This window comes from Onthophagus taurus, chromosome 11 (genome assembly GCF_036711975.1).
Source record: "Onthophagus taurus isolate NC chromosome 11, IU_Otau_3.0, whole genome shotgun sequence".
NCBI classification, from domain to species: Eukaryota; Metazoa; Arthropoda; class Insecta; order Coleoptera; family Scarabaeidae; genus Onthophagus; species Onthophagus taurus.
Window position 1 is genome coordinate 13,179,537 of NC_091976.1, and position 27,121 is coordinate 13,206,657.

Here is a 27,121-nt window from a genome sequence, read left to right on the forward strand (position 1 = left end):
TGTATATCTTGGCTATGAGGTTCGTGTATCGAGAGATAATCAAACAAGCGAATTAAACAGAAGGATCACTCGTATGGGCAACCTACGGGAAACTTAGAGACATCTTCAGGAGAAAAGGCCAAGAAAGGCTTTCAATCAATGCGTGTTTCCGGTTATGACATAAGGTTCCGAAATTTTAACATTAACGGTAGCCACTAAAGATGTGTAACACTGCGCTGCGCGGCGCAATTGAGTTAACTCTGTACAGTGTGTTACGTGCGCTGATACCCAACTTTAAGGTGAGTCAACTCAATTGCGCCGCCTTTGGCGTAGTAACGTACGCTGGTGTGGCTTACTAGATAGGTGCAACACACTGGTAGACCTAAAGTTTAACGCACAACCGCTATAGCGCAGGCAGCATAAGACTTAGGGCTGGTATTTTCAACTATCTATAAAGTCCTCAATAGGTATGCAACAGATCTGTCAGATTTATCACCCTATTATAGCCCTTCAAATGAGCAAATACAATGGCGACATTGTACAAAACGCGCCATGTACTCTTTATATTCACGTTCTGTACACCGCCACCGTAACATATTCTCATTTTGAGGAGTTTAACAGGGCTAAAAATCTTGCAGATCTGTCAAATAGCTATTAAAAATTTACAGATATGTAGGTGAAAATTCTAGCCCTTAGTCACGTATAAAACCTGCATTTGCTAGAACTTGGAACGAGATATCAGGCTAGCTGCGCCGGCGCATATGATATCGCCGATAGATATGATGCATCAGCAACTGCGTTATGGCGCAATTGAGTTGATACATTGCGCTAACTCACTTAGGTGCGCCACTATCAGTGTGTCAACGCAGCAAATTTTGCTGAGTTACACATGGCTAGTAGCCACTGCCAGGAGGGTCCAAATAGCGCAAAGATAGATGGAGAGGTCGATCCTGGGTCTAACTCTGAGGGACCACATACGAAATGAAGACCTATGAAGAAGAACTGGCGTAAATGGTGTGGTCAACATTGTGGCAAAGCTTAAGTGAAACTGGACGGGTCATGTCGCGAGAATGAAGAATGAGCAGTGGACAAAACGGTTGCTTGAGTGGAGATCGCGAGCGAACAGACGAAGTAGACGTCAAAAGAATGACCAACAATTGGATTCAGACAGCACAGAATAGAATCGAATGCAACAGAATAGGGGAGGTCTATGTCCAACAATGGACGCAGAGGGCTCCTTGATGATAATAATCATAATAGTAATAATAGTAATAAGTCTTTTTACGAACATCCCACTGGATTTGGTCCTTAATATTATGAAAGACAAGTGGAATTTGATTGATGATTATTGCAGCTTTAATTTGGAAACCTTTTGTATACTTTTAAAGTTTGTTTTTGACAATACTTACTTTTCGTTTCAAGATCAGATTTATGTTCAGAAGTTTGGTACTCCTATGGATTTTGTTTTGGATAATGTGATTCCCAAATTGGATTTTCAGTTACCGTTTATAAAGAAGTTTGTTGATGACATTAACACCAGCGTTCGTAGTGATCGTGTTGACTACGTTCTTGATGTTTTCAACTCATTTAACCCTTACATCCAGTTCACTGTGGAAACTGAAACTGATAGCTGGGTCCCTTTTCTCAATTGTAGAGTCATACGTGAGAATAATTCTGTGATTTGTGATTGGTACACCAAACCGACATATTCGGGACGTTACATAAACTATTTCTCCTCACATTCATTTAACCATAAAATTAATACCTTACGTGGTATGAAGAATAGAGTACTAAGAATTTGTGATGACAAGTTTCAATACAACGCACTGTTAAAGCTAAAAAGGATTTTTATTGGCAATAGTTTTCCTAAGCACTTAGTTAACAAGATTCTTTTCTCTTCTTCCAATAACATCTCTCAACCAACTGTTAACAGTATTTTTGATATACCACCTACCAGACAATCTAAATTTAGTAAAATTATGAAAATCCCAAAGATGTCTGATAAAATTAAAAAAATAATTGGACCGCATCTACCACCTGATAGAAAAATAGTTGATTTCTACCCTTATAGGATAGGTTGTTGTTATAGTAGCATCAAAGATAAAGATCCCGTGATGTACAAATCTAATATCATCTATCGTGTCAATTGTAATGAGTGTAATGGTTGTTACATTGGTGTCACCCGTCAATGGCTAAAAAACAGGATTAGTTCACATAGGAGTGATTTTAAAAGGAAAAAAACTCACTGTGCTTTGGCCAGTCATATGATAAACTGTAACCATACTTTTGATTTCGATAATGTGTCGATAGTTGATGGCGATCCTAATTATTACGGTATCCTATTTTTACTTTTGTAACGTCAGTTATTTTAGTTTGTATTTTAAGTGTCCTAATTTTAATTTATTAATTCGAGTCACCTTTTTTGGGTTTTAATGATGCTACGTTTCTTGGTGGACCGTTGAAATGTTCCGCAATCGTGCCGCTTATCAACTAACCAGTAAGTCTCTCCTCATCATCTTCCTCTTCATTTTTTTTTGGAATCTGATATATTTTTACTGGTATCACTTTTATACCCGCTGTTTGGATAAAAACCCAAACATCGGATAAAAACTCATTTTAGAAATACCTACCCACTGGGTATTTACCCAGCGCCCATCACTGTACATAATACAGATTACTCAACATTATATTATCCACGTCCTACATAGCAGCGGATAATATTCGGAATAATCCAAAGCCACAATCACGAATTAGATGTTACACTGCCATCACAACTAAGTTTGAAAAATAATGTTCGAAATCTTTGTTTGCTACTAATTTTACAAGATAAACTTATGCGACGATAGCTTTATGATATTATAGGTTTAGATAGGGTTGAGTAAGTAAATATAAAAGGCTGCTTCTTTAGTCTTTCCTACCGAATGCCCACTTTCACCTCCAAGCATGTAACCCTGTAGAAGACTATAGAAACCAACCCCAATGGAAAATAGGGTTGAGTTAGGAAGCAGATAACGAGAGTGGGAAGAATGCTACCATAAAAATATCAGTTACGACACCATAACGGTTACAATCTCTGCAATTCTCTCGGAAGTTTCACGTAATTGGCATATAGGAATATACATAACTCTACGTGGATTTCAACAGATGGAAGTAAAATCAATCGAATAGATCACGTTGCCTATTAGCAGAAGGGTGGCAAGCAGTATATTGGACGTCAAGACACTAAGTTAGATGTAGAATAAAGCAACAACAGATTAACAAATTTAACATAGAAATACTAAAATGCCCAGAGATACAGAAGAGTTTTTAGAAGGAAATTACTAGAAAGTTAACAAAACAACAAGAGTTAGATACACAACAAGTAAAAGACAGTGGCAGAACAATAAAATGAAATCACTAAAGCTCTATAAGCCCAAACAGAACAACAAAACAGAAATTGTAATTGTAAACAATTATTGAGGGAGGACCAAATAACAAACGATTGGAAGCAAAGGTGACATATATCAGGTGATAAACTTGCATGCAAAGAGCTTACATGTATCATCAATGAGCGACTGCAACATATATCAGATGCCGTTATCGGTGAATACTAAACCGGTTTTAGACACGGCAGGTCCACAATTGATCAAATATTCACAAAATATATCGTAACATCTTTACGGACATTAAACAGACATATAGCGCAGTAGCTAGAAATAGACTCTACCAAATCCTACACGAGCTATCCGTACCACTTAAACTGACACGGCTCATAACAACTACAATGGAGCACACTGATTCAAGGGTGCAAATAAGTAATGAACTAACATATCTTTTCACAATAATACGTGGACTAAAACAGTGTGTAGTGAAATAAATAAAATTACAATTAAAAATTAATTAGAAATAAAAGAAAATGAACTCTGTGGCTCGTTTTGGTCATTGATTACTTCTGATTAAGTGTGATTGCTTAATCGCAGAGTGAACCATTGCAATAATATAATAATTGATATTGCTAGTTATAAAAAAAAGTAGTATAATTTTACCTTACATCATCTTTAATCATTAAGGAACTAATATGAAACTCCCAAAAGGGATAAGTTATCACAAGTGGGGTGGACTGAACCCAAATCTATTCAACCTAACGCTTGAATTCATCATAAGACAACTGGACATTGCAAGAAAGAATTTGCAGGCCAACAAAACTGTATAACCGGACAATGTGAACAAGATGCATACTCACAATGGAAGAGACATGTCAACAGACGGGATTGGAGATAAACACAGGAAGAACAAAGGTATTAACACAAACACAGAACGTCATCATGGAAAATGACATTGGAACGGCTGAACAATTCACATACTTGGAGGCTGTGTTATGCAGGAATGAAAGGGAAGATACAGAAATAAATAAAGAATAATACAAGTAAACGGAACATAGTTCATACTAGCCCATGTATTTAGATCATACAACTTACACCGACAAACAAAAATGAAAATATCTAAAACAATCATTAGACCAATGACATATGGTAGCAAAATATGGATTCAGTAGAAGAAATCAATTGATAAACATGACATCCTCCCGAAAAATTTATTTCGTACAACAGCGAGATATAGCTACAGTTTTTCAAAAACATCACGTCATGTGGTGAGAATGGAGAAAGAAGACTTCCAGAAGGAAATGATACAATGCACGAATGCAGGGAAGGAGACGGAAGCGAAGGTAAAACATCCTGTATGTCATCACTGATAACATACAGGATCTTCTAAGCCTTTAACTTTTGTTGTTAAGAAAGACAGCTGTAAGTTATCATTGGTTCTGGTGCCAGCAAATGTTCGGGTCAGTATTTTTGTTTTGTCAGATATACTAAAATTATCAATTAGCTGAATATGGTTTTATTATTTCGGATCGTAATCACAACTTGTTCGTTCTATCAGGGAACAACCTTTTTCAGAGAAATACTTGAGGTGCGCCGAATTGATTTTCGACATTGATTGAGATTCAGAAGTTTAATAATTGATGTTTGGGCTAGTCTCACTACCCTTTCTTAGTATACGATTTAGGTTGAAAGGAATTGGATAGTTAGCAGGAATGTTATACACAGTCATAAAAGATAGATAAAAAAATTATTTTTAAGTAATTTTTTATAATAATGTTGTTCACTTTCTTTTGCAACAAAAATTAAAAATAAGTATGATATTGGTGTGAATATATAGAATGTATATCATATTAAAATAAACAATCGATAAAAATTGATTGTCTCCACGATTAGGATTATGACGGCATGTAACCGTAGGGACGTATTGTGTCAACAAGTTTTTTTTACCATCCCTTGTCAATTAAAACCATCTGTCTATTCTAAAAAATCTTTCCCGATGAATCCGCTGCCGATTTTGCGTTTCCAACTAATGTACCGTCGTCCGTCTATATTTATAATGAAGCGTTTCTATTCGGAATTGGGAAAGATGCCAGATTCTTTGAAAGATATTCCGGAACAATCGAATCCGACGTTTTACAACATGGTACAATACAATTTTCATAAAGCTCGTGTGGTGGTCGAAGAGAAACTGATCGAATCGTTAAAGCATCAAAAAGGGTTGCCACCGATGGATTTGTCAGCAAGAAAAGCAAAAGTCAGGAATGTAATGTCTTATTTGGAAATGTGCGATGCGGTACTTGAGTTAAATTTTCCGGTGAAAAAGGACGACGGGTCGTACGAGATGATCAGGGGATACAGAGCGATGCATAAATGCCACAAAATGCCGGTTAAAGGCGGGATGAGATACTGCCTGAGTGTGAACAGAGATGAAGTACGCGCATTGTCTGCGATTATGACTTATAAATGCGCGACGGTGGGCGTTCCATTCGGCGGATCCACCGGGGGACTATGCATTAATCCCGCCAAGTTCACCGTAAACGAATTGGAAAAGATAACGAGGAGGTACACGATCGAATTAGCTAGGAAAGGATTTATCGGACCCGAAATTGACGTGCCAGCTCCAGACGTTTCTACGGGAGAAAGAGAGATGTCTTGGATAGCGGATACTTACCACAAAACGTTCGGGTATCGAGATATTAACGCACAAGGTTGCTGTACTGGAAAACCACTAAATCAAGGCGGTATTCACGGAAGGATTTCTGCACCCGGCAGAGGGATTTTCAATTGTTTGGATCAGATAGTGACGAGTGAGGATTTTATGAAACTCGCCGGACTTTCGGTCGGCTGGAAAGACAAAACTTTCATCATCCAAGGATTCGGGAACGTTGGCCTTCACACCAGCAGGTGAGATGGGCGGGCGGGCGAGTCTTAACGATTAATTAAGATTTTTTCACAGTAAAAGTGCAATTTCTTCCGCGGGCCCGTGACGATACCGGATCGTTCGTTTCAGTTATTGTAGTCATCTCGAGAGAGTAGCAATTTCATTTTGTTGCGGGTAATTGAATCTTTTACTGTTTTGATACCGTTAAAGTCTTCTCAACTTCGCGACCAATAGAAATGGTGATGTTTGCCAACATTGCCGTCAATTCTATATGAAATTTTTATTTTAACCTCTTTAAAGCCATAACTAACGGCGTTTCCTTGACACTTTGCGCAATTAGTTTCTAGTTCACCACAAAACGTTAATAAATATAAATTGGTTTATCAAATTTGTCTCGTCTTTGCCTCATTCCAATTTTCATTAATTTCAACTCAAATCGTTTTACTTCCTGATGGTTTTTATATTTTTTAATATAATTTTAAAAAATTTTGTATTACTAACAGGATTTTCTAAAAAGTTATCTACCTCAGATATTTGTGAGTAGTTTTTAATTTGGCTACCCGCAACTTTTTAATTTTAATATTAATAAAGATATCGCATATTTTCTCGCAATTTGCGCCCTTTTTACTGTACGTTCTAACAATTTCATGATTCCAAACTAATTTTTAAAATTGTTATGAAGTTTTATAACCTAACAAACGTAAATTTTTGGTGTCTATAAAGTTTTAGATTTAATCGCGCAAAACATGCTCATCTCACTTTTGATAATAATATTTCGCATCTTCTTTTGGAGTCGGCATACTTTTTAATATAGTTTCGAAAAGTTTTCTATTTCCAACTGGATTTTATAAAAAGCTATCTACTTTTCCTAGCTCAGATAACATATTTGGAGGAGTTTTCAATATGGTTGCTTGCAAGTTTTTAATTTTAATAAAGATATCGCAAATCTTATCGGAATCTACGCTCATTTTACTATTAGTTTCAAAAATTTCATGGTTCTAAATTAATTCTTAAAGTAGTTATGAATTTTTATAACCTAAAAAGCATTAAATTTTCATTATTCTATGAAGTTTTAGATTTGATCGCTCAGAACATACTCATCTCAATTTTGATAACAATTTCGCTTCTTGTTTTGGAATAAGCATATTTTTTAACATTGTTTCTAAAAATTTGGTGTTTCCAAGTGGGATTTCTAAAAAGTTAACTACCTATCCTTGCTCAAACAGCATATTTTTAAAGACTTTTCAATTTGGCTACTTGCAACTTTGTAATTTTAATTTTAATAAATATTGTATGTTTTATCGGAATCTGCACACTTTTACTGTAAGTTTCAAAAGTTTCATGATTCTAAATCAATTTTTATAGTAATTATGAATTTTTATAACCTAAAAAAATACAAAAATGTTTGCTAATTAAATATAAAGTTTCAGATTTGATAGCTCAGAACATACCTTGTTTTGGAAATGTAGATATTCTTGAGAATCGACCAATATAAGGGAATTACAACAAAAGTTTTCCTTTTTCTTTTAACTAAGCTTTCGGGGCAAAATTTATTCCTTCTTCAGGGAAAAACTATTCAATCTAAACAAACAAGGCCAAGACTTACAATTTAAATAAAAAAAACAACAATACTTACAAATAGAAGCATAAAAAGCCTTTAACTTTAACACTTCAATTACTCAAAAAATATTATCTACTAAACAAGTAGGTACATTATTAAAGTTATAAAAATTAAACAAAGAATAACGTTAAATTACAAATTAAAATTGACCGTAAACGACTAAACTATATAATTCGGCACGAGCCACGTTAAAACTTGAAAAACAAGATTTAGATGTAAGAACCAAAGGAACAGGGAAGGGAAAAAAACGAATACCACGTTAAACGATTTCGACCAAAGATTAAACTTCTCATACACAAGAATTTTTAACAATACAAAGAAATTAAATATAAAGAAGTTTAAGAAGCTGCAAGAACGGTTTAACTTCAACAATGTATGTAAAAATAATGACGGGCGGTTTATTAATAGAAGTAATGTTGAAGTTCCCGAAATTGCAAAGAATTTTTTGTCTTAGGGTCTAAAATTTGGTTTGATACCTGATACGACTTCGATTTCGGTTCCCAAATTGTTTGCAGAGGTTAAACCAGTTATTAAGCTGGTCCCTAAATGCGAGCAAAATGAAAGGAGGGGAAAAAGTTGCACTAATGTTATCACTAATTTTAAAAAATAAGTAATAAAAAAGGCATTTTTATCAACTAAAGCATTTCTGAGGAAGGATAAAAATGACCCTCTCCTCATTTTAAAAGCTGATAAGGGTCACGTTACCGTTTGTATGAATGAATCAGAGTACATACAAAAATCTATTAATTTATTTGGTGATTAGTGATCCTACCACCACCAGAATAGATCATAAATTCTCAAAGTTACTGCTTGAAGGGGGTACCTACATTGACAAAAACACTTATATGAATTCATTACCAATTGTATCTATCAATTTTATATCAAGAACTTCGAATTGATAGTGTTGTTGTTTGAATCATCTCATTTTATTATTGATAAAAAGAATTACAGACAGAAATTTGGTAAATTACTCAGGACAGTAGAATCTAACAGGACTGCTACATCCATTGTTGTGACAACCTGCCCGCAAACTACGTCACACCATTTTCCACGCCCTGCTGTTGTTATAGTCTATGTGTTTGCTGTGTATTTTTAGAGGTTATATCCTAGACGTATTCATATTACTTTTGAAGTTTTATGTTTTTAGACGTATTAATGTCTATCATATAACCTCTAAAAACACAGACAGTTACCAGGCGTGGCAAATAGTGTGACGTAGAGTGCGGGCAACCAACCCGTAGTGGACTACAAAAATACAATGGATGTAGCAGTCCCGTTAGATTCTATTGTCCTTGGTTTTGATCTATATTTATCTGACCGATGTTAACTCATATGTACCTCTTTGGACACCAAGGTTATTAGAAATGATGACCAGACCATTACCTTCGATTGCTACAGTAAATCCACATACTCGGGTAGATTCATAAATTTTTACTCCAATCATCCTCTATTAATCATAAGATTAATACTATTGTTGCCATGCGGGATGGAATTAAATTAATTTTCAACCCTGATTTTTGGGAAAAAAGAAGGTTGTTTAGCATTTTAATTAATAATGGCTTTCCACCTAGTCTTTTTGGTGGTATCTTTAATCATAATAGTAGCAAGACAAATATTATTGACATGACAGCCCCACAATATATAGTTAACCCAACTCAGATCACAAGATATATAAAAATCCCTGGTAGATATCCAGTTTCACTAAACAACTGAATTCTCTAATGTGCATAATACTGTCTATAACTCAAAGGTTTTCTAACACCCATTATTTACTTCTTTCCTGTTTATTCTCAAGAACTAAAGAACTTGTACCGATGTTATCTAAGTCAAATGTTATCTCTAAAATCCTATGCAGCAATTGCGATGGTTCATATTATAGGCACTACTTCTCAATACTTATCTAGCCGTACCTATCAACATAAGAGAGATTTTCAAGCACACCAGGAAAGAAAGAGTGCTTTAGTTGCGCATCATGTTAAGGAAGGGCATCACTTTGATTTTGACAATATTTCTATCTTGGAAAATAAATTGAATTGCAATAACAGACTCTTTCTAGAAATGGTATATTAATAGGGGAGTTGGATCGGTGAATTTTAGAATGGATACTGAAAATTTAAATTCTGTATTATGTCTTCCTAGTTAATTAATAATAATTGGTCATACAGTAACAACTCCAGAGATAACTCTGGTATTCGTTTTTTTTTTAAATTTTTAACTTAATTGGCTTTTTGATATTTTTACAATTATAGATAAAATTCCTATAAATATAAAAATGCCTTTTTTATTATTACTTATTTTTTTAAATTAGTGATAACATTAGTGCAACTTTTTTCCCCTCTTTTCATTTTGCTCGCATTTAGGGACCAGCTTAATAACTGGTTTAACCTCTGCAAACAATTTGGGATCCGAAATCGAAGTCGTATCAGGTATCAAAATAAATTTTATATCCAAAGACAAAAAATTCTTTGCAATTTCGGAAACTTCAACATTACTTCTATTAATAAACCGCCCGTCATTATTTTTACATACATTGTTGAAGTTAAACCGTTCTTGCACCTTCTTAAACTTCTTTATATTTAATTTCATTGTATTGTTAAAAATTCTTGTGTATGAGAAGTTTAATCTTTGGTCGAAATCGTTTAACAGGGGTAAAGGTAAAATATCCACAAGCCTACGTTCTATTCATTTTTTTCCCTTCCCTGTTTCTTTGGTTCTTACATCTAAATCTTGTTTTTCAACTTTTAACGTGGCTCGTGCCGAATTATATAGTTTAATCGTTTGCGGTCAATTTTAATTGTAATTTGTAACTGTAATTTAACGTTATTCTTTGTTTAATTTTTATAACTTTAATAATGTACTTGTTTGGTGGAAAATATTTTTTAAGTAATTGAAGTGTTAACTGGGTATTGCGTTATTATGTACATGGCTTTTTATACTTCCACTTGTAAGTATTGTTGGTTTTGATTGAATAGTTTTACCCTGAAGAAGGAATCAATTTTGTTCGGAAAGCTTAGTGAATTAAAACAAATTCCCTTGTATTGGTCGATTCCCAAGAATATCTATCGACCGAGAATCCTTTCCACGTAATCTTGTTTTGGAATCTGAATACGTTTTAGTTTTTAGTATAGTTTCTAAAAGTTATCTGCTGTCCCTAGCTCAAATAATATAGTTCGACTAATTTTCATAAAGATGTAACATTTTATTTAATAATGAAATTATTGTTGTTATGTAGATATTTGACTGGAGCTGGTGCAAAATGTATTGGTATTATGGAAGTGGATGGTAGTATAATTTCCCCGCAAGGTATAAATTGTTTAGATCTTCACAACTATAAATTAACAAAAGGATCAATCGTTGGTTTTCCTGGTGCACAACCTTACAGAGGAAAGAATTTAATTTGCGAACCGTGCGACATTTTGATACCAGCGGCCGGCGAAAAATTAATTAACAAAGAGGTCGCACAAGAAGTTAAAGCAAAAATAGTGGCAGAAGGGGCAAACGGGCCAATTACTCCCGCCGGAGATAAGGTTCTTTTATCAAAAAATATTCTTATTTTGCCGGACTTATTTTGTAACGCGGGAGGTGTGACAGTGTCTTATTTTGAATGGCTAAAGAACCTAAATCACACCTCTTTCGGAAGATTGACGTTTAAATACGAAAGAGATTCAAATTATCTGTTGTTGAGTTCGGTACAAGAATCTCTGGAGAGGCACTTTGGACAAGACGGAACGAAGAGGATTCCCATCGTTCCCAGCGAGTCCTTCAAGACGAGGATTGCGGGGGCGTCCGAGAGAGACATTGTTGTATCGGGATTAGCTTGGACCATGGAACGGGCAGCGAGAGAGTTAACAAACACAGCGAAAGAATTCAACCTGGGAACGGATTTTAGAACCGCCGCTTACGTTGCAGCCATCGAAAAAATTTTTCATACAATCAACGAAGCGGGCCTCACGTTTTGATCACATTTTTTTCTTTAGCGTTTTAAGTTTTATTTTTAATTGTAATATAGACGTTTTATTTCCAATTTTTGATCAATAAAACATTATTTTATTAATATCTATTGTAGTGGTTTTCTTTATAGACTGGAAAGGCGATGAGCGAACGAACGTAACTGTTCTTCATCAGAGGGTTTTAAAAAATGTCGCCACGTGATAAATTGTTTGGTTTCTAGGACTCAATAAGGTTGCAATTTGTTTTATGTTACCGATTAAAACGGTTGCGGTAAAGATTGTTACTGTTATAGAGGAGAAAGTCAAATGGAATTTAATAACTGATGCTATGAATTGTTGATTTGATAAACAAACAGCAATATGGTGGTATTCTATGCTATCTTATTTCCATTGGTAAAACGTTCGTGTTAAATTTGTAATTGAACGCATTATAGGTACTAGGTCAGCGAGATCTTCATGCAGAGATAGTCTTCATTCCTTCCTCCAGCAATAAACAACCCGAACACGAACCTTTATCGATAAATCCTTTTGTGATTGAGATCGTGTAAGGTGGAACGGCGAACGACGCGGTTCAAATGGGGGCGAAAGGGGGGATCTCGAGTAGGCTACGGTTGGAAACGGGTTTCTTCGTCGGACTGCGGCGCTGCCTTCTGCCATGGTAATTTTTCATCTCTCCTATGAACGTCTGTCAAATTTATTCAAGTGTGCGACGGGCCGGAGATGACAACTCGGATTGCTTATCAAGATTTTATTTCGAATAAACGGCCGGGTTTTTGGTCGCTTTTTCGTCTGCCGCGCCGCGTCGCGTCTCTCTTCATTATCGGGGAGCAGTGCTCTTCCCCGAAAAGACAGATAAACGGACGGACGTCACACGAGAGGAGAACAGGTGGAACAAAAGACCTCGTGATCTTTATCTTACGTAGGAATTAGAAAGAAAAATTTAATTGGCTCAAATCATCAATTCTAAAAATTAATAAAGCGGTCACATAAGTAAAGGATGATGACGAGGAGGAGGAGGAGAAGAAGGTGGAATAAGGAATCGGTCGTTTCCGATTTCGCGTCGTAAACCGTAAACATCGCGGTATTTATTATTTAATGACATCACCGCGGGACGGAATTTTAATACGCGTCCGGGGCCAGGACCGAGACCGAGAGAGGCTGGCGAAGGGCGCTTCGCTCTCGGAATCCCCCTCCAAGAAGAAGAAGAAGAAGGCCCCGGGCGGCGTCTTCGGCGGCCGTCGTCCGACCCGTCCGTCGCGTACACGTAATTGCCCGCCAGGTCGCGCTCATTATCCCGATGGCAAACGCGAAATTACGCACGATTTATTGCCCCGGTTTTAATATTTACGTATGCGGCTCTCCCGGACCCTCTCCCGCCGCTCTTCGTCCTCCCGCCGCGACGCGACGCGCCCCACTCCGAGACCGTGCCCCCGACCTTTCCGACTTCTTACACGAGCTTCAATTTTCCATTTATTGAGTTAAATCGTCTTTGAGTACTTGTCTCGTTTATAAGATTTTACTCAAAGTGACATTTTAAAAGAAGAAAGAAAACCATATTAGAAACTCAATCGAAACTTTTTATATTTCCATCACTTAATATTAAACCACATAATAATAAAGACACACAACATATTAACTGTGTATCTATTTAAACATTCGGCAAGAAGTATCTTCGACCGATAACCGTGGGAGGCAAATTTAAAACGATCTATTTGGGGTGAATGGTCAAATAAAGTACAGGAACAACTTTTTACAATTTGCTAATATACAGGGTGATTCACATAAGAACCGACACAAAGCAGGGACATGTAGAGGACAATAAATTGATGCGTATAAATGCAAAACCAGATATTTGACATTCGAATAGTTTTGAGTAAAGCGCGAAAAACCTCTCATCGTCGTTTAAGTCGCTCAATCGACTTGGTATTTTAACCAAAAGTAGATAGTCTGTATGTGCTTTAAAGCGCAAGTCAGGCTTATAGTAAAAAAGTTATTTTGATAAAAAAAATGAGAATGTCTTGTTTTGCATCTAAGGCTTGGAAATCTCTGCTTCGTGAACTGCAAAGTTCTGGATTTGGCGTTTCTGTAAAAAGACTAGCAGTATCTGCACTAATAAAATTTGGAATTGCCATAAAAGAGATTTTAAAGAAGCTGATTTTATTGAAAAAATCTTCTTCATTATCAGAAAACACTAGTGTGTCATTCACATTCAGCTAAGTTTCCGAAGTGTTGGCTGGATTGTCTTGAAAGGCGTTTTTGAAGAACTCCAGGCGTTCATGTTTGGCTAGCAAAGAGGAAATGCTTCTTATCTTGTCCGGTTTAAGGCTTCTGTCGGTATTCAGTGGTTGTAACTTGAAGTGGTTAACTGTTTGAAATTTCTTACAGATGCTCTTAGCTATAGAAATATCGTTTTTGTAAAATGGGTAGCCTTTGTAAAAATTATGCGTTTAGACGGTTGAAAGCGGAAATGCCAAGACCCAGGCCTCTTCTGAACTTTTTTCACGTCACTTTTCCAGTTGAAGATTGGGTAATCTTCGGCCATTCTAAGTACTGTAGCATACTCTTTAATTATCTTCAGGTACATCTCTGGGTTAATTATGGTGGCACATTTTTTAACTTCCTCTCGATTTGGCCAAAGACTCGATCTGGGCGGAGGAAAGAATGACCGACTACTGGATAAACGAGTTCTGAGTTGTATCTGAGGTGGAGAACAGCGCTTCAGCCAGTATTGGACCATACCGATCATCGAACTATTTTTATTTTGTCCTCCACACCCATCGCACACCAAACGCACTTGCTGTACCTCTTCATCAAAATTAAAGTCCTGCAATGAGTAAAAAACTGCAGAAACTATTTCATTTGAGCTTCTTTGGCGGTCCTTTTCTGTCCAAATAAATTTACGTTTTCAGGAGTGAGTTTCGACTTTGAGTGCCCACTTACTACCGTCAAATTATATAAATTGACCTGCATACTAAAATAACAGGCTTGATCTGGAATTTTTGGCAGTGGTAAGTTTTTCTGACAGTCAAAGGAAAAAATTGCAGTTTTGGGATCATTTTCTCTTAGCAAGTCATAAAATGCATTACTGCGTAGTTTGTGTACACGTTGTTCTGTCATTGCCGTTATTTTTTCTTGAGGGTCGGTAATTTTTCTTAGTTTTTCTGAAAACTGCAGGCATTTTGAACATACATCAAACTTCGGAAATCCAAAGCCAATATTGTATTGTCGTACAAAAATGTTTCTGAAAAAACACTGTTTAACTTTTAGGGTTTCATCCATTCGGTCATTGTACATCTTCCATAATTTGACAATATTCAGCTCACATGGTAAGTATCGCCTAATAATTGTTTTATTACGTGCATAATGGGTCTCACAGCAATTTAATCCATCGATGAAATTCTTTATAGCTTGTTTTTTAGCAGCCGTTTTGTGTGATATTTGATCACCTCCTCTGTTTTCTGCTGGTAAACCTCCGGTCTGGTGATATCTGCTAAGTATTCTTTCAAGTCGGTTTTTTCCAATGCCTAGTATAGCCACAAATGTTTTTTTGCACACAGGAATTGTTCCTTTGGAAGTTTTAATGTTGTACTTGACACTAATCGTCTTTGGTTTATTACGAACATTTTCTTTAATTTTGGTACCCGGCCTTTTCGGCTTACTTGTGACGCAATGCTTCAATACAAACATATCTTGAAACAATTAGTTTTTCTTCTGGTAAAAACCCTCATTGAGTTTCCTTATTTCAGTCATAGTTAATAAACAACATTGCATTGTTTTTGTTCTATGCCTACACGTGGGGAATTCAGGTAGATGTTGCCGAGAATACCTACAAAAGTAAAAGAACTACTTTTCGAGATTACTAATCCCGAATTTGCAAAACAAACATACCTCTTTGTCTTGGCTTTTTCACGCTTCCACTCTTGCTTATTTGCTATTCTCTTTCGCCCTTTGCCACGAGGACTTGGCTCAATGGTAATGTTGTTATCCATTTATCTTGTCACAGATAGTCAACACGTTCGTTACCACGCTCTCGTTTAAACTAATCATGCAGAAGCGAACAAAACTAACAGCTGCTTCAATGTCACGGCGATCACGTGACGTAATGCGAGAACTGGATAGGTTCAAACACAAACGTCTGCTTTTGCATCTAACTACTTGGCGCAAATGTCTGCTTTTGCATTTAAAGTGGAATTTATTATCGCAATAACTCGCTTAAATGTATTGTTACGCTCCTGGGGGCCACAAAAATCGATTCCTTGCTAAATTTACAATACAGACCCGTGTCTAACTAATTTTTGAAGAAAATGTCGAATGTCTGCTTTTGCATTTATACGCCTCAATTAAGATGATTTAACGCAACTTATCTCTATACCAAGTTGTACCTCTGAGGAGTTATAGGCTTTCAAAGTTGGATCTTAAATTTTTAAAACATTGAATATCTTCGTAATACATTAAGCTAGAAAAACCAAATTTGGTATACGTTATGAGTGTACCGAGGGTATTAATTGGTAGCAAGTTGAAACCAAATGAGGCATTTCAAAGGGTTGATTAAGGGTGATGGTTCCCTAAATGTTGGCAGATTTTTTTAACCTTTTTGTGGATTTAATACATTATTACCTCATTTCATGTGGAATTTAATTCTAAAACTTTTTTTACTCTTACTATTTTTTAAAAAAACTTTGTCGTTTTCATAAAAAACTCAAAAAACTAAAGACGCGTACCTTGTTAATGCTACTTAGCACTACAGCAAATGTAAATTCGCTCTGATGAAGGTTGTAATTCGACAACCGAAATATATTAGCAAATTGTAAAAAGTTGTTCCTGTACTTTATTTGACCGTTCACCCCGAATAGACCGTTTTAAATTATCTATTTAAAATTCCAGTTCGTATGTAAAAAATTCGACATACAGTGTACTCGTAATGTATGGAAATTGGTAATTGTAATTGCTTAGAAATTACGATTTACAATTTTTATACCTTCAACAAATGAGAGTACCATGAAACAACAGTAAAAGTGAAACAGAACCAAAGTACATGTTATCACAAGTTGAATTAACACAATACAACAAAATAACACTAAAATAAAAAACATTAAAGGAAATTTTCAATATGACTTCCTTGTCTCGAAAACAGAAATCAATTCTGAGTGAAAACTCATTTAAAACATTTAGAATGGTTTCTGGTGATATAAGCGCTATTTCTTCCGTAATTCGATACTTTAGTTGTGGTATGTTTTGTGGCCTGTTCACGTAAATTTTACCTTTTAAATATCCCCATAAGAAATAATCGGGAAATCTTACTGGCCATTCAATAGCTTCTTCCAATCCAACGATTAGAGAATGCAGCGTCTAGAAAGTTACCAACAACCTACAAGGGGCTTTATCTTGTTGAAACCAAAGCAGTCTGTACACGAGACGAGCATTCACATCATCTGGAAATCGTCTGGCTAATTCCGGAATTAAATCTAATTCCAAAAATGCCCAGTACAGTTCCTCTTTTACCGAACCATTGAAAAAATAAGGCCCAATAATTTGATCATTGGAAATTCCTGCCCGTACATTAACTCTTTGAGGATACTGTGTATGTGTCTCCATCGTCATCAGTGAGGATTTTCGTTCGGCCAATATCTGCAGTTCTGTTTGTTGACTGTACCATTTAAAAAGAAAGTTGCGTCGTCAAAAAAAATGATTTGTTTACAAAATTCTGGGTTATCATTTAATCGCTCCAATATTGTCTCGCAAAACTGCATCCTCCGATCTGGATCATCTTCGTTCAATTATTGAACAAATTGTACTTTATAAGGATGCCATTTTTCTTTCTTAAGGATCTTGCGTACAGAACTTTGACTAATTTCATTCTCTGTGGCAACTACTCTGCTGGGCTTATGAGGATCTAAAATCACAGCTAATAAAACTAATCACGTCTATACCCAATTTCCTTACATTTTTTTATGATCTTAGATACAGTACCACGTCCTATAGACGAACTATCTTCAAGTATGAAGATAGTTCGTTATTGTTAAACATATGGCAAACCTGCTCATGTGTACGAGTTATATCACCATAAGATCAGTTTAAATAATAACATTCAGTATCTAATTTTGACTGTCACCGCATCCTGTCATTATTAAAATTTCAATTCTTTGGCATTCTGTTAAATGTGCCATATCTTTTTATCACAAGTTTAGTTTTAATAAGCCGTCCAAACCCAATTCTTAGGACTTAAGGTCTCAAAGTAGATTTCATTCGACTTATGTAAAACACCTTTTCATATGCACTACTATCCGTGCAAAAAGTCAAGATTTTAAAGAGCGATTTAATGGAATTACAAATTAAAGAGAAATAGAAATAAGCTCTGCGGGGTGACGGTGGTTCCGTCCAATCGGAACAGATGGTGCGTTCCAGACAGGACGTCGCGCCTTATTTCTTTATGTAGGTAAGATAAAGGCGCGACGTACTGTCTGGGACACACCATCTGTTCCGATTGGACGGAACCCTCCTCTCCCCGCATAGCTTATTTTTGTTTCTCTTTAATTTGTAATTCCATTAAATCGCTCTTAAAAAATTAGGGAGCCCTAATTTTGAAAAACTGATAACGGAATCCGACAACCGACATTATTTGACATATTTTGGTAAAAACCGCGTTGAAATCCGCCAGGTCGTTTTCGAAATAACCGCATCCTACTAAACCGTGATTTTCGGCGAAACTATATGGAATATCGAAAAAATAAAATATGCCCCACATTAAGAACACATTGGTTTACCACCAGTTCAAATTTGAAATTTTTTCATCAAATAGTTTTGGAGAAAAAATAAAAATAAATCGCAAAGTAGACAAAGTTGCTGGGACTCTCAAAAATCGGGTACTTTTTGTACTTAAGTCGCCATAAAAGAAAAACCGCGGACCCGAAAATTTCCAAATTAACATGTGATACGCAGAAATGTTCACTGATTACAATAAACTTTACCGCAATTTTTTCCATAGAGCGGTTACGAAGATATCGATCTCTAAAGTGAGCCTTGATTTTTTGCACGGATAGTAGCAGTCTGTCAAAAGTGGTTTTTCGTATCATTTATTATTCTTTTATGACCGTCTCATTTGTTGAGGGTATAAAAATTATAAAAAAAGTTTTATTATTTTATCCCAAAAACTATAAATTTGGCAACATTGTCGACAGGAAATTTGAATTCACAAGGTTATGTATCCTATACACACAAATTTTTGTTTAAATTGATCAAGCCGTTAAGGAGATTTTTTCATGTTTTCATACGTTACGCGCGCACTGTATGTTCAGGTTAAGTGCTATTTCCGGTTTACAGATTTTTCCATGAAGTTGACACAGAACTACAATTTTAATGAAATGTAATAACCATATAATACCAAAGTGCGTTAACACAATTAATTGCGATTCTGAATAATCGTGTTTAGATATACAGGTGTTTTAAAACAGTGTTTAGATACTTATAGGTTAGGATCTATAATTATATAATAATTACTATTAAGATCAACCGTTTTCGAGATACAGGATGTTCAAACTTTTTGGGACTACGCTTTTTCGTTTAAACTATAACTACTACAGATTTGATACTTGGCATATCGATACAGTATAAAACTGTCTCTTTTTGAGAATAGTATGATGTTTCCATTGCTTCCGGTTGGAGCGGAAGTGAAAATAGTGGATAATATTTCAGAAAATTCAAAAATTTTATTTAACAATTGGTTAAATAGTTTCATTCTAAACAACATTAATTAGAAAAAAATTGTGTATAGCTCCTTAGAAGAAACACAGAAAGAATATATTTTAAAGTAAATTAGTAGAAAAATTAAATTGTCGAAAGTAATACTAATACTTTCGGTTTTTATAAGTTCCACAAAATGTACAAGTTTATAAACTTCATCAAAACGAAGGTTTTTACTGAAGATGTTCAAAATGTCGACCTGCAACATCAACACAGTTTCTAATTCTACGTTCAAAAGAAGCCCGAACTCTTTCAAACAACCCGTATTTTTCACGAATTGTCCGGCAACCCTGTTCTATTCGTTGCCACAGGTCTTCAAGATCGTTTACAGGTGTCGCGTAAACTAAACTTTTTAAGTAGCTCCACAATCACAAGGTTAACAGGTTCAAATCCGGCGAACATACAGGCCATGCAATGGGACCCCCTACCCAATCTATCTCCCAGGAAATCTTTCATTCAAATGTTCTCTAACAATACACGTAAAGTGTGGAGGAGCTCTAGCTTGCATAAACTAGAGATTTAGTCTTTGATTTAACAAGCCTTCCAAAAGTTGAGGAAGAATGTTTTTCAAGAAATCAAAGTATGTTGGACCGTTTAATGGTTGTGATAAAACTATCGGTCCCAATAACCTATCCCCTACGACGCCTAACCAGATATTTAAACTAAAACGCTGTTGATGTCTGCTTTCAACAACGGCTCGAGGATTCTCGTCAGACCACACATGATTGTTGTGTAAATTGAATATTCCATTTCTGGTAAAACCAGCTTCATCAGTAAAAAGTATATTAGCCGAGAATCATCGACGTATTTAAAATGTGTTCTTCTATTTCCGGTGTACATTAAATTAATAAAGTTTTATGCCGTGTGTACGTTTTAACTTATACCAACCGGAAGCAATGGAATCATCATACTTCTTTCAAAAAGAGACAGTTTCATACTGTATCGCTTTGCCAAGTATCAAATCTGTTATAGTTAAACGAAAAATGTAAAGTCCCAAAAGAATGTAAATATACTGTATCTCGAAAATGGTTGATTTGCGGACCCATGTTGATTAATACTTTTCGAATTGTTTTCGACCTTAGTACTTACTGCCCTTATAAATATTTAAACGTTGTTTTAAAATACCCTGTATACATACAAATAGGTCGACATGAATAACTTTGTAGGTGAAGTTTGAGATCCAAGTTTGACCACAAGCAATTATTGAGATCAGTAATTCCACGCATTCTCTGCCTTTCCTTTAACATCGACAAGGTAAATTTAGTATTCACAAATTTAACTAGCCCTTTTAATGGTGGTTTTGTAAATATTTCACTATTATTCGTAGATTTGGTGTAGAAACAGTACATGAAGCTTTATTAATAATTAATATTTTGTACAACCGAAACTATTATAAGTACAAACTTTCCATTTCTTCAGGAAATCTCACTCGTCCTCAACGCATTCTCAAAAGATTGCAAGTCTTTATGCAATATATCTAATATGAAATAATATAGAGCTGTAGTTGCAGTTGATACTTCAGCAGATACTGCTGTTGTTGCAGAAAAGTTGGAAATATCATTTCCAATGAATATAATGAATAATCTACATAAACAATGAATAAATCTACATAACCACACTATGCTTATTAGGTATTCCAGTTATTTCCCGAACCTCATAATTAATCCATCAAAGCTGGTATAGTTTAAGAGTTCTATCGCTCAATTTCGAGATGGTGTTTTTGTTCAATCTAGTAAATTCTCATCATTCAGTGGCAAGAACCTATGATTCCAAAAACCAATAATTATTCTTGTTTATTTCCTTTATTATTGTCACATTCTGCGTATAGATGAAAATCTTCTTCATATGGGTACCTTAATTCTTTTGGTAGCTCCAACATCTTGAATCCTGGAAAGTGGATTATTTTGAACCACCCGTTATACAAGAACACAAATCATTCCTTTTTTAACTAATAGTAATTAGAATCTCTGACGTTATACCATCCAGCTCAGGTGCTTACTTATTTATTATGTTGCTTTTAACTGATGATTATACATACAACCTCGTTCACATTTTATGCAACAAAACCGGCATCCCAATCGATTATTCCATTCACACACTATTCAGAACATGTTTTAGTACTTTAATTTATTCAAAAATTCAATTTCGACTATAATTTTTCAACCGTAATAATTTGAATATATGTTTTTGGAGATGATATTGTGGTTAATATTCATTTCGATTGCGAAACTTTAGATAAGTGCATATAGTTATTTTTTGTTACTACCTTCTTGTACAGGAATTGAATTTTGATTTTCCGTTATTGCCAAAACCGTTAGTAAGAGTACTTTAGATATATCATTGAAAAACTAATAGATCAGATTTATACGTCCTTCTCTAAAAAGTTTAATTTCGGTAAAGTAACATTTCCAAGATTTGATTTTTTTGAAAACCGCTAACTCCAGACACACACACCCGGTATATTAAAAAGCTAAAATATCAGCAGGTTTCTTCAGGAAATCCGTCTTTCAAAGAGGATGACTGTTAAAAATTGGTATTTTATATTCTTCCACCTTGAAAACAGTGTAATATTCATTAATACATATTAATCCTGCTGACAGAGGACTAGATATTGCTTATGGAAGACTAAAAACTACTCATTATTTGCAGAAGACTAATAGAACAATAGATACTGCAAACAGAAAATTAGATATCGATATATACATTACAGAAGATTATATACTGATGGCTGAGGATTAGACCCTGGATAATAATGGAAGACTAAAGCAAATAGGAGACTACATTCGGATTACAGAGCTTCTCTTCCAGAAGACTAGATACTGCTTAAAGAAATATGAACGTCCAATATCGATCAAGTTAATAATTTCGACTATATTGAAGAGCTAAAAGAATAAAAAAGGTAATAGATCATTTCAGGCGAAATGTATGAAAGATATGAAATAAGAAATAAAAGTGGGAGTTAACATGCAGCACATTTCAAAGAAGTACATTAGTATATTGTATCAATACGTCATCGACAAGTTATAAATTCAAGTTTTAAATTAAAACTACCGTAATGCATAGGTGGTAACATCATTATATGCAATGACGATGACATCAACTGATGAAGTTGTTATAATTCATTTTGCAGAAAATCCTTTAATTTGTTGGTTTGTTATATGGCCGGCAACCAATACTTTGGTAAGTGATTTTAAAAACGTGCATCTCCTTTTTATGGTGTATTGATGGCACTTATATTTAGAATCGCAAGCATATGAACATATGTCAACTCAGAACATTAACATAAACATAATATCATTATAGCCCACACATTTGTTCTACAAGATCCACCCGCAATCGTCGTCATAGGTGTCATCAAATGCGCTACTATAGTGCCTTGAAGGCCGTCATATAAATTTTATAAATTTTTAATGCAACAAGTTATCGTTGCATTAAAAATCACGTAAATCCAAAACTTTATTCCTTTGGCATTTCTAGGAATGCCGATAAGTACAGACCGTACTAGGAAGTTTACTTCAAGCATCTAGAGTATAGTTTCAGGGTGTTACAATTTCTGATTTTTAAGAGAAAAATTACGTAAAATAAATTCTTATGCCAATCCTTGGGATATCGATAGGCACATATTGTACTAAAGAGCATACTTCAATTATCTAGAGTAGTTGTAGGGCGTAACAGTTTATGGTTAAGAGACGATATTCCTAAGGATGTGGATAGACTGTACTAGAGAACCTATTACAATTTTATTATCTAAAGCAGTTCTAAGACGCTGTGGCTTCTGATGTTTGAGAAAAGAAATTTTATGATACTATTAAAAATTACGTATATTCTAAAGTTCATTCTTCTGGCCCTATAACAATCCTAGGGATGTTGATAGGCACACACTATTCTAGAATAATCTCAATTATTTAGAATAGTTCCACAAAGCTGCAGTTTCTGATGCTTGAGAAAATAAATTTTACGTTTACTGTTAAAATACACGTAATTTAAAAAATTCACCCTTCTGGTCCTACAATATTCCTAGGGATATTGTACAGACGGTACTAAAGAGCCTACATGAACTATATAGAGTAGTGCTGCAGTTTCTGGTTCTGGAGAAAATAAAAACAAATTATAACAACAACAAATTTGCAATTAAAGACAACAAAAATTGCAGGTGGTGTTACAGATAAGAAAAGAAGAAACAATTCTTAATCATTCAGAAACTGTAGTACTTAATCTGTCAATAATAACGCTGCAAATATGATAAAAATTCTAATATGAATTCAATTGCAACCACTTTCCCAGGCAGCCTTCTATCGATTACGATACACCTTCAACATCATGCCGTTTATCCTAGAATATCGTCCTTCTATGTCTTCTCAAAGATGTCTGAATAGGCAATATTGACAATTTTCGACAACATCTTGAATCTTGCACAATACTATCCCTAGCACATATAAACATAATTCAGAACATCATTTAAGGCATTGTCCAAATATTTTTCAATATAGTCTCCAACAACTTCAAGAACAATTTGGAGATCCTTCAATTGTCCCTGCACACCACAATATCATCCCTGTTACCTCTTAACATCATTCCGGGCATGACTCAATATTGTTTTTAACAAGTCTCGGCATAATCTTGAATATCGGGATGAAATTAATATAGTTTATAGGTTAACTTCCATATATCTGAGTTTTTTAATATTATGTCTGACAACTTTAAAGGTCATCCTTAACTTTATAAAATCAAATATCGTTCTTGAGATCATTAAATATTCGTTGCGGAGATTATAATTTTAGATACTCATGCTCGAATTACCCAGCAACAATCTCTTTTCGTTTTATGTTCACCCGACTCTCAAAAATTTGTTTGGTAAGTTGAGAAGAAAGACTGAATTTATAGAGGCATTGTTTCAAATTTATAGGCACAATGCAATATCGATCTACTATTGATACCAAAACGGTTTTACCGGTTTAAATTTTTCCTGTAGATCTCGAACACACTCGACGTATGAGTGTTTGAGTCTAAATTCCATAAAATATCGACACAAAGATAATTAAGGTTGTTAACATTTTCTCTAATTCAAGGCTATACGAGTGCTGTTATTACAGTACCATATTAACACAAAATTGGACTGTGTTGGATGACTCGTAATAGTTATTAGGTACATTTCTTTACAGCAACATTTCTGAACTGTTAAATTGTTGAAATAATTTTCTAAATCTATCAAGTGTGAAAGAAATAATTAAACTGTAACTATTGTTTCAACAGCAATTCTTTACGTTCTCATTAAAAAAATTTGTCTTTGAAGTATGTGTAATTGACTCAATAACTTATGTATGTTTAAATCGCTTTTAAGCAGTATTTATAATATCCTGCACCATCATTGAAATATACCTAGATTCAGAAATGTGTTGGCCAACGTAGTTATTTCCAGCCTGTCAACTCTGCAACTGATTCTAAAAAAACTTTTATTTTTTAATGTTCAACATCGAACGATTCGCGTTAATTTAACGTTCAAGAAATTTACCACAGCTGTGACTTCCCGTTTCAGAGCTTAAAGACGAAATACCGAACGTTGTGTGTGTAATTCGCGTATGCGGTTCGTTTCACATTTAAGCTATTGTTTGAGAAAAAATGGAATTGGATCCACACTGAGCTGGGAACTGTAAGGGGAACGGGTTTTTCACTAACCTTGCTTAATTTGGTATTTCAACTTCCGTAATTTGTTCGATGCGTTGATGGATTTTTGTCGATCCGTTTACCAACATAATTTTTTTACAGTTTTAACAAAATTATTACTTTTTAAAGTACAGTAAACCTCGATATAACGGACTAATACGGGTGAAGGGGTGTCCATTATAGCCGAAAGTCCGTTATATAGAAAAACAGTCCCGAACACGTTTTTTCTGTTATAAGGCAAATATGAAACTTTAATACTTACCACAATTGAGGGTTATTCCAAGACCCGGAATATAATGTCAATTGTTTGCCAAATATAAAATGAATGAACATATGTCTTATATATTTTTTTATTTATATACCTATACATATTAGTTAAACGAAAAACTTTACTTCTGATATGTGTATACTCTGGTTATAAAATGATATTATGTACTGGATGTCGAAGCGCTTGTGAAGTTTGTTGTTCTTTTATGATTAACTCCCTAAAATTACGAAAATGTGCATAATACAATTATTGTATTTCTTTATTTGATGAATCATCTATAAATGTTATTAAATTGTCGAGATGCGATCTGATCGTTGACAATTTTATCTTTTATTTTCCTCGCTATCTTCGCTTTCAAGCTCGTTATCCACCATCATCACTTCATCAGCTATTTCATGTTCCGTCATAATATGATAACCAGGATCACTTTCATCCATTTCTAACCATTGTAATATATCTTCTTCGGCTACTTCTCCTCCAACGCTATTTTGTATGGCAGTACAAAAATCAGGCACCTCTAATCCTTCCAAATCAATATCTTCATGTTGGTCGTCAAATAGATTCGTCCACCCATTTTCTAATGTTTGGGCTTTTAATTCCTTCTATGCAGCCGCGAAATTAAAAATTGTGGATTTTAAATTATACTTTTTTAAATTTTCCAACGTGCGTTGTCCTGTTGTGTCTTTTTCGCTTTCTTCGTCCTCCAACACAACCATTACCCCGTCTAAAAATTTTCGTCTATACAGGGTGTATCAGGTATAAGTAGAAAAAAATTGAGGGATTATAGGTCTCCTCTTTCTGAATAAAAAATTCTTATAACACAATGTCCTATTCTTTGTCCTTCTTAAGTTTGAGTACTACTGGTTAATAAATTATACTAAGCAGGCTTTGCTTTGTAATTTGTTTCTAGTTTTGTAATTTTGTTGTTTTTCATACAATAAGCAACTTTATTTATTAAAACCAAAATTTTTATAAATTTTCAAATTAAGTAATAAATTTATTCGTATAAAGTAAACAACTTCTAAAAAAATATCTCAAAAATGACTTTTACGTGTCAAATTAAAGCCTGCTTAATATAATTCTTTATACAGCAGTACTTAAACTTTCAAACCCTTAACTTTATCGTATCATATCTTAAGACTGGCAAAGAATGGGACATTCTGTTATAAGAATTTTTTATTCAGAAAGAGGAGACCTATAGCCCCTCAAATTTTTTCTACTCATACCTGATACACCCTGTATATTCGTTTGGTGGCTAAAATTATTCCCTGGTCCATGGGCTGAATTATCGATGTTGTATTTTTGGGCAAAAACATACAATTAAATTTACCATTGTCGGATCGTAAAATATTTTCAGATGGATGAGTTATCTAAAAGCAATAAACATTTTACATCATCTGGTGGTATTTCAAGCTTCTCCTCTTGAAATTTCCTGACTGCAGGTATAAATTCTTTAAAAAACCAATCTTTGAATATATTTGCTGTGAACCACGCCTTTTGTGAATTATAATACGAAAGGGGAAGAGTATTCATAATGTCTTTTAAAGGTTTGGGTTTACGAGATTTTTCAACTATGACAGGTGTCAGTCTATGCGATCCATCAGCGTTAGTACAAAGCAATGCTATGATATTCTTTCCTTTCCGATTTTTCTACCG

General features: G+C 34.8%; 2 protein-coding genes across 2 annotated transcripts in view; one reads left to right on the plus strand and one right to left on the minus strand.

The window, feature by feature from the left end:
* Window positions 1-27,121, minus strand: part of LOC111422109 (cadherin-related tumor suppressor fat) — a 123,217-nt gene that overhangs the window by 46,214 nt on the left and 49,882 nt on the right. The gene's annotated exons all lie outside the window — the stretch shown is intronic.
* LOC111422110 (glutamate dehydrogenase, mitochondrial-like) lies at window positions 5,269-11,899 on the plus strand. The gene is made up of 2 exons (XM_023055324.2): window positions 5,269-6,245; window positions 11,076-11,899. The coding sequence occupies exons 1-2, from the start codon at window positions 5,338-5,340 to the stop codon at window positions 11,800-11,802; spliced, it is 1,635 nt and encodes a 544-aa protein (XP_022911092.2). The 5' UTR covers window positions 5,269-5,337; the 3' UTR covers window positions 11,803-11,899.

Excerpts from the sequence above, each read along its gene's own strand:
- LOC111422110 (XM_023055324.2), top strand. The coding sequence starts at position 5,338 with ATGAATCCGCTGCCGATTTTGCGTTTCCAACTAATGTACCGTCGTCCG. Across the intron at positions 6,246-11,075 it reads GTTGGCCTTCACACCAGCAG|ATATTTGACTGGAGCTGGTG; the intron begins GTGAGATGGGCG and ends GTTGTTATGTAG.